General features: G+C 52.1%; 4 protein-coding genes across 4 annotated transcripts; 3 read left to right on the top strand and 1 right to left on the bottom strand.

The window, feature by feature from the left end:
• Window positions 1–1,885: 1,885 nt before the first annotated feature.
• On the top strand, window positions 1,886–3,409 carry UMAG_10946 (uncharacterized protein; the record flags this gene model as incomplete). Its single annotated transcript, XM_011388401.1, has 1 exon — window positions 1,886–3,409. The coding sequence occupies one exon, from the start codon at window positions 1,886–1,888 to the stop codon at window positions 3,407–3,409; it is 1,524 nt and encodes a 507-aa protein (XP_011386703.1).
• A 533-nt stretch (window positions 3,410–3,942) lies between these two features.
• UMAG_10945 (uncharacterized protein) lies at window positions 3,943–5,142 on the top strand (the record flags this gene model as incomplete). Its single annotated transcript, XM_011388400.1, has 1 exon — window positions 3,943–5,142. One exon carries the CDS (start codon window positions 3,943–3,945, stop codon window positions 5,140–5,142), a length of 1,200 nt encoding a protein of 399 aa, XP_011386702.1.
• A 190-nt stretch (window positions 5,143–5,332) lies between these two features.
• UMAG_10944 (carboxylesterase-mitochondrial 37S ribosomal protein YmS2) lies at window positions 5,333–6,727 on the bottom strand (the record flags this gene model as incomplete). The annotated part of the gene is made up of 1 exon (XM_011388399.1): window positions 5,333–6,727. The coding sequence occupies one exon, from the start codon at window positions 6,725–6,727 to the stop codon at window positions 5,333–5,335; it is 1,395 nt and encodes a 464-aa protein (XP_011386701.1).
• Window positions 6,728–7,280: 553 nt separating this feature from the next.
• UMAG_06480 (uncharacterized protein) lies at window positions 7,281–7,910 on the top strand (the record flags this gene model as incomplete). The annotated part of the gene is made up of 1 exon (XM_011388287.1): window positions 7,281–7,910. One exon carries the CDS (start codon window positions 7,281–7,283, stop codon window positions 7,908–7,910), a length of 630 nt encoding a protein of 209 aa, XP_011386589.1.
• Window positions 7,911–8,735: the final 825 nt, after the last annotated feature.

Raw genomic sequence — 8,735 nt, 5'->3', positions numbered from 1 at the left:
AGGATCTCTGGACGTAAATTTGTGTGGACGGCGGAAGTCGCTTGCCGAGACGGCCAAAATTGTCATATTAACTTAAGGTAAGTTAGCAACGGCAGCTGAGCGCAAAAGAAAGCCAACCGAGCTACTGGACGGCCTTGGTTGGTCTGCACGCTCACACACGTATACAGTAACTGAGTTAACTAACTGAAAACCCAAAGCGTAGGACCCTGCTTTTTTGATCGAATTCTAAAAACAGGTTTAGTGCCCAAATAGGTGCAGCTACCGTGATACAAGTCCATGGTGGGCCGCTCCTATTTCGCCGCGGAGCAAATTAGAAAGCTCGCAACCTTTTTTGATTGCTGTATTATTCTGGTGTCTGAATCTGCCGCATCGGATCTACCGAACAAAGAGTTTTTCCTCGCTTTGCTCTCGCTCGCCACACTCGGTCTTGTTACCGTTCATCCTACGATCATCTGAAGAGGTCGGGATCATTCCGCCAGCATAGTGCAGCTCCGTGCAGCTCCTCGATTGACTCGGTCCCTCACGACGGTTGAGGGCGCCTTGCCCCACTCGCGGTTTTTTTTGCTTTTGCGGGCCAACGCTTGAAACAGCCTAAAGGGACACTAAGCGAGGCTCGCAGCGGGTTCCAGCTTTTTTTGACCCATGCCTTTTTAGCTTCGAGATTAATGCCAACTGATTAAGGGCCTAACATTGCTATTACGGCTGCTCGCATTCACGATTCACGATTCACGATTTTCGTGATTTTATTCACGAGATTCACGATCATGATTCGTCATTCACGATTAACACGATTCACGATTTCACGTTTCCTTATGTGAAAATCTCACGTATTCCAACGATCTCACACAGATTTACCCAAAAATCGTGAATGTGAATGTGGAATCACAAATCGTGAATCAGGAATCATCCGTGATCCAATTCTTATTCAGAGCGAGAGAGAGAGTTGAAGAATACAATCCAAGTCCGATTGGTTGTCGAGACACCCTTTTGGTACAGTGGTTAAGCTTCAAGTGAGAGAGAGAGCCAATTCTTCTTCTTCAGTCACACACAGAGAGAGAGAGAGTACCGTTACGGCCTGCAGAGTAGACTAGATCGATGGCGGTGTAGAATCGCCCACGAATTGTATATGGCGTGCTGAAGCCACCAAATGACTGATCATGTCCAACTGTGCCCCGCATGGGTTCCAAGTGGATCCCAAGCGAAGCACGCAACTTCCTGGTCTTGTGCTTAACTGTGCCACCCTCACTCATGGCTGTTCGGCTCGGCTGCCCAGTATCCTGCCCACATCGGTTGTGAGTGGCGTGATTGTTTCCTTCCGCCTGGTCATCTTCAACCCAGGTCAGTTTCACATGCTGTCTGAGAGTCTTTTCACTGCTTCGAGACTCTGCAATGCCGACTCTCCGATGGCACGAAACCGGACCGACCTGCGGATTCAAAGGCCCCCGCGCCCATCACGCCGGCAAAGTTAGCGACCGTCTTTGATTCACCACAACTCCAGCCCAGGTAGCCACGTCGCGGCTTCCGAGCTTTCTTTCTCAACTCGTCTACGATGCCATCATTCCATCATCCGTGATTCGTCGCTGTGCCCAGATACCGGTTCAATTCTTCAACGATGTGAGCTTCGCCAATGCGACACAGATGATCGACGCGACTAGGGAGATAATTTGGAACCAGCCGTGCCGTGGTGTCTATACCCACATGGTTGGAATCGCTATCCCGTCGTGTGATGGCTTGTACCTGCGCTAGTGACGTACTATAAACTCTTTGTACAGTCAGCCTCTCTTGCTCTTGCTCTTTTCCATCTCCCTCTTTACCCTCATTCTTGCGTCTGCACCATCCTCGCCAGCTACTGCGCTTAGGCCGTTCGCTTTGCAGCTCATACGCCATGAGCGAGTTCACGCATGCTTCGACGCCACCGTCCGGCAAGGCAGGGTCCGTGAGGGAAGCGCATGAAGTGACAAACACCGATTTGATTGTTGTCGAGACAACCTCTCACGGTGAGGTTCGATACACCCGTACGGAAGAACGCCGTTTAGTGCGCAAGATCGACGTCGTCGTCGTCCCCATTCTCCTTGTACTCTTTCTCCTAGGTTTTCTCGATCGAAGCAATATTGGCAACGCAAAGCTCGACGGCCTGGTCGAAGACATCAACCTGCGAGACTACTCGACTGCCCTTACACTCTTCTTTGTCGGCTACGTCGTCGGCGAGGTACCCGCCAACATTGTTCTCAAAAAGACATCACCACCATTATGGCTGCCGACGCTGACGCTCGTCTGGGGTATCATCACTGTGGTGCAAGGTCTCGTCCACAATCAAGCAGGCCTGTTTGCCGTTCGCTTCTTTCTCGGTCTAAGTGAAAGTGGCGTATTCCCAGGCTCGGTCTTTGTTTTCAGCATGTTTTACCCCCGACAGGAACGACACTATCGCGTCGCGCTGCTCTTTTCCGGTGCTGCCTTTTCGGGCGCCTTTGGAGGTATTCTGGCCTACGGTATCGGATACATGCGTGGAGTTGGTGGCAAGGCCGGGTGGTCCTGGATTCTGATTATTGAGGGTTTGCTTACTATTGTCGTAGCGCTAGCTGCCTACAAGATTGTACCACATTACCCCTTGAGGTCTCGCTCGTTTTCGGATCGCGAAAAGGCCATAATCGCCGCAAGAATGCAAGCGGATCGCGACTCTTTGGATGAGGAGTCATTCTCGTGGGACGGCGTCAAACAAGCCTTCACAGATCCTTATGTATATCTCTACGGACTTCTCTTCCACGGCTACGCCTTCGCACTATACACCATCTCGCTCTTTATGCCGACCATCATCAATGATCTTGGCTTTTCCGCAGCCAACGCCCAGCTGCTCACAGTGCCACCGTACTTCCTCGCCTTCGTTTTCACCATGGGCATCGCCCACATTTCGTTTGTGGTCAACCGTAGGCTCGTCTTTATCATCGGCTGCGCAGTCCTTTCCATCGTAGGCTATGTTGTTCAAATCACTTCGCCAACCGTAGCAGGACGATACGTGGCTATCTTCATCACCACGCCTGGCGTATACGCTGGGAACGCACTGTTACTATCGCTGCCCTCCGAAAACGTCTCTAGTCAGACGAAACGAGCCACAGCTCTTGCGATGCAGATCGCGTTTGGTAACATGGGTAGCATTGTCGGTGTACAGCTGTACCGCCGTCCGCTGGGTGGACTCAGGAATCCCCACTACCACATCAGCCACGGCTTGAGCATCGTCTGGCTCGGTTTTGGTATCGGAGCCGCTTCCGCCCTTTGGTTCCTTCTTAGCCGTGAGAACCAACGTAGAGATGCGCTGCAAGTCAGTCGGGAGAACGATAAGAGCCAAGAAGAGACTGACGAGGAGCGCAAACGGCTCGGTGATCGCCGTCTCGATTGGAGATACCATGTTTGACAAGGATTCAGTACCATCAGCCAATCAGTCACGAGTCTTAGAAACACGAAACGCTGCGTGCTTCACGCTTCTTGCTGCATTTTCCAAGCATGTTTTTAGGCATTCACGAATGTTCATGAATCATTTCACTCCTTTTTTAGTCTAGGCTCTTGTCTTGCAGCTGCCGTCACTGAGTCGGAAACACCCAAGACAAAATGATGCAATCGTGAATTACGCTTCTAACTACTCACGACTCATGCCATGACTAAATAAGAAAGGCAACAACGGTATGCAACATTCGTGATTCTGTGATTGAAATTGTTTGGACTGACGCACGATCAACTCGAACGTGTTTCTGTGCTGCAAGTGGCCGTCACTCGTTCGCCGGATCTTGCAGACCCTGCGTGTGAATCACATTTCCATGACCGACAAGCCGGAGAGCTTTCCGTGTTCGTGTAACGTTATGCGAAGTCGATCGCCGAGCAGTGTCTAAGCCTTGATGCTTTCCTTCTCTCCTCGCTACATTCACCTCGAGAGACTTTGACGACGGCAAGATGTTGGACACTGTCATCATCAAAGTGCTACGGGCTGTCCTGCCCGTGGTGACACCGCTACTCACACCCAAGCAACCTCCAGCGCCCAAACCAAATGTGACGACTTACATCCCATCGCCTTTTGTTCCTGGCAAGATTACGCGTAAGGAACAACGGCGTCGACTCAAGGCAGACATCTACTGGCCATCTGGTCACCCTGACGACATTGCTTTGCCTATCGTCATCAATCTTCACGGCTCAGGGTTTTGCTTCCACACCCACGGCGAGGATGTCCGCTTCTGCTCGTACCTTGCTCATTCTCTACCCGCGGTCGTCATTGACGTCGATTACTCGCACGCCCCAGAGAACCCCTGGCCCGCAGCTGTTGAAGATGTCGATTCAGCTATTCAATTCGCCCGACATTTTGCAGACGAGAACCGCAAACAGCGTCTTCGTCACGGCGCTGTAGGAGCTACGGGCCACAAGGAATGGCTCTGGGATCCTCACCGAGTGGCGCTCGTCGGTTTCAGCTCGGGCGGTAATCTTGCCCTGATCGGTTCCACACGCTCTGAAATCCATGGCGGTGTGGCAGCTACTGTTGCTTTCTACCCTTCCACAAACCTTGACGAGGATCCGTATGCCAAGCCACAACTCAAGTCATTGAGAGGTGCTGCTGGCGGCACTCTTCCACCATGGCTGCGCAAGATCCTGTATAACTGTTACGTGCCTATTGAAAGGGTAAAGGATCGCAAACAGCCTCTCATTTCGCCTCTTTACGCTAATCCTGCTTCCTACCCGCCCTCTGTCACCATTTTGACGGCAGAACAAGACTCGCTTGCCAGAGAAGGCCGCAAGCTAGCAGATAAGCTTGATGCATCCTCCAAATTCAAGGGATCTGTCGTCCACTGGGAAGCACAAGGTCAAGGTCACAACTGGGACAAGATGACCAAATCAGGATCCCAATCCGAAAAACTCAAGCATGAGGCGTACGCATTGACGGTGCGACGAATTCGTGACGCGTTTGCAAAAGTGGCCATTGGCCACGAGGATGTAGGCGAATCGCTCGATGAGACCGATGAAGAGCCAATGAGCACCAGCGTTGCACCGAGACCCTCCAAACTTGGTTTACGACGCTCTCTTTCCAGCTTCAGTACCGCTAGTACTCGAGCTGGCCAAAGTTCGCTCTCCCGCTCGGGCACACTCACGAGTCCCAAGCTTTAAGTTAGTTTTGTTTTACGCCTCTTTTGTAGTGTGCTTGACTCGATTCTTGATAAGTTACCCGCAACGCTTTTGTCTGGTTGCAAGCTTATACTTTATTGCACAGATGGACTTTCGGCGAATGCAACTGGTGAAGAAGCAAGGGCGATGAGTTTTAGCCCATTGCAACATTGTGACAACCAGGGCCACCTCGCTACGCCTCGCCCACTTTCTTAATATGCTTGAGTGGAAGGTGTATACGCTCGTTTCGGCGCCAAAAATCGACCAGGATACGCGCTGTGCGGTCGGGTGCGTCTTCATGCAACGAATGTCCCACGTCGGCAATCACTTCGAGCTGATACTTGCCCTGCATCTGGCCAATCATGAGCTCTCGGTCAAGGCGATCTGTGCCAGCCAGCAGCAGCAGACGCGCCGTTCTCACCGTTAAGAAGCGCGAGGAGAGACCCCGGAACCAGCTCGACCAGTATGGCTCGGTGGCCAACAGATCAGCTCGCCATCGGTAGGCGTACTGGTGGTTACTAGGCTGCGCGGTTTCCGACGAGGCGTCGTCATCTAGAACTTCTTGCTGCTCGTCCTTCTCTTCATTTGCCGATGTGTTGGCGCAAGAAAAGGCAGGATCGGGCTCAATCAAGGGCGGAACGCTGATACGCGCGCTGTCGAGATTTGCGATAGTCTTGCTATCCACATGCCATCGAATCGCTGCTTCGACCGAGTCGAATCCTGAAGGGTGGCCAAGCACCACGCTTCGCATCACACTGAGCGCGTCCATTGCAGTGCCCTCCACAACATCCAGTACTGCAACCCCCGACAAGCGACTGAACCCTTTCGCTGAAAGTGCGTGTGCAGCTGATACGACCACGGATCCGCCCATCGAATGACCGACGAGAACAAGCGACGGCATCTGATCCATCTCGGGAAACATGGTCAATAAGAGCGAGGTCAAATCCGAGCAAAGGACATCAATTGACATGTCCAGAGGGTTTGACCTCACACCGAACATGCGTGTTCGTCCATGACCACGACAGTCGTATGCGAGCACGCCAACTTCACCTCGGCTGATCCGTGTGATTTCGGCCGCAGTTAAGGCGTAAGAAAGAGCACTGAAGCCTGCTCCGTGATGGAGGACGAAAAGGGTTCCTTGGCTTGACGCGGTACTTTGCTTCGATAGGTGACAGCTTTCTTGCTCTTCTTCATCGCATTCATCCGTGGAAGACCCGATGCCAGGTTTCAATGTTGGTAAGGTGGGGGACTCGACATTGATGCCGAGATTGTGCGGAGGTCCAAGTGCGGCTTGATGGGACGATCTGGATAGCGTCGGTGGCTTTGGACGCGGAGGAGTGTAGTAGACGCGGAAGGAGGCAGAGCCAGAAGCGAGTGGAACGTTGACCTCGAGGGCTTCCTCGAAACATCCTTCCGCTGTGCGTGGAGCGAAGGCATCTGTCTGCTGTCGGCGCTTGGAAAGTCGAGATGCCGCATTTGAATCAGGATCCTGATGCTCTTGACCTTCTTCGTCCGCCTCAGAGAATGGCGGGATCGGCGGAAGCTTGGAGAGCTTGCTCTTGACAAAAGAGCGCTGTAGACCTGACATGGTAACGAAATGGAGAGCTCAAGGCATTTATACGGGAGATTCGGAAGAAACTTCAGCTCGAATCGTGAATGTCAGCGTGAGTATAGGGTAGCATGTAGCCGTTCCAGCCGCAGGTTCTTGAGACAGCTGCCTAACTCACGACTCGGTGTGGAGGAGGTGAATTCACACACGTGATTCTGTCGATAGAGCAACGAACGTTTGCGATGTAACAGATTGAGCCAAATTTCTTGTTCGTGTTACCCGTTACACGTTACGCTTTCGTGTTGAAGTTTTTCGTCTCCGCCGAGACAGAGCCGGACGACGAGCCTGAACAGAGAAGAAACGCATAAAGTTATATATCCGTGTGCATATCTCGCCGTGGAAGGGTTATTCTCGGAATTCGGGCAGATTGTCGAAACAACTCATGAGTCAGCGTTAGACCATGACGTGGAGGCTGAATCATTCAATCGTGAATCGTGAATGCTACACAGAGTTGGTTTCTACACTCATGGGAGAGATCTTTTGTATGCACCTTACTTGCTCTCCACATTCTCCCAAGTGATACATCCACGCTATGCCTTCGTCAGCAGCAAGACAGCGCAACAAAAGGGCGTTGGAAACCACAGGCGGAGTATCGCGTCCTCCAACAAGCAAGCGCAAGGGCAAGGCCCGCGCTGTGGGCAGAGGAGAGTCTACAACACTTCAATCGCTCTTGTACATCCTTATGGCAACGACGCTTCTATTGGTCAGCTATCAAGCAGCACGCATCTACTACCGAGGCACTGCAGTAATCTCGCCACTTTCGTTGTGGACCAAGGTCAAATACGCCACATACGACCGACGCCACAACACGGTGGGGACAACTGTTGGCAGCGACGCAAGGAACAAATTCAACAAGCTCGCTCCAGAAGGAGTCGTTGCCGGGATCCCGGCTCTCGTGCCTGGTCAAGAAGCGACAGACTCGCTCGATCAGTTTCGGGAAAAGGTCGGCACCGAGGGCGAGCTGGACGCCCAATTCGATGACGATGGCAATCTCGACCTTGCCACCATCCAGAGAATGCTTGATATCTTGTACAAGCCAGCGAGAGATGGAGTCAAAGGTGCTGCAAGTGCTGCTGGGCGTGTGCTCGAAGCTGTTACCGAGGACGATCTCGACGCAGACGCCGCTGATGCTGCCGAAGTTGCTGACGAGGCTACACCGTAGTCTAGGCCTTCTTTGCTTCCCTACTGACATTGATGGCATACACGGACGTGGCTAGGATACAAGTCACAACACAGTTTGCAATGCTCGTCTCCCTCTCAGAGAGCAGACCATATCATGCTTGGCATGCTTGGCATGCTTGACCGATCAACGTGGTAAAAGCTTGAATCGGGCAACCGATCGACAGCGATCGTGGAGAGGAGGAAAGGCCCCCGGCCTAACATTTGATCACGCTTGCGTGTAGTGCGAGTGAAGATTACAACCCAAGTCCGAAAGGTTGTCAAGACACCCTTTTGGTACAGTGGGTAACCCTCAACAGCGTGTTGGGTGTTGTGCTTCACTCTGTGGTATTCCCTCTCCTTGTTGTGGCCTTATGCAGTGATTCGGTAAGGCAGGTGCTTGCACCGGTTTCAGCACCTGGTCATGCTGCCAGAGTGCGGCGTACAAGAATTAGATGCAATCATCAAGGGTGTAGCCATAGTCAAATCATGTACAGCACATTACAATCCATATCTTCTGAGGAGGTTCGGTAAAGATAGCACTTTCGTGATTGCTTATTCAGGGTCCGACGCTCAGCGATTCAATTTGAAAAGGCTGAAGTCTGGAACAATGCCCTATGCCATGCTGATCCCACTAGCCACATTGCTTAGGGACGCCACTTGGAAGGGCATCAAAATCCGCGGATCCGATTCTTTGGACAAAAGCTCGAAGGACTAGCTCGAAACAATTCAATCTGGAGGCATGGGTACAGTCTTACGACCTGAAAAGCGGGTCGAGAGGTGAACGTGCCCATTTTGAGATCCCGGAAGGCTTTTTCGCAATTGTGTG

This window comes from Mycosarcoma maydis, chromosome 1 (assembly GCF_000328475.2).
Source record: "Mycosarcoma maydis chromosome 1, whole genome shotgun sequence".
NCBI lineage: Eukaryota > Fungi > Basidiomycota > Ustilaginomycetes > Ustilaginales > Mycosarcoma > Mycosarcoma maydis.
The sequence above is the reverse complement of the archived record's forward strand: the minus strand, read 5'-3'. Positions and strand labels throughout refer to the sequence as shown.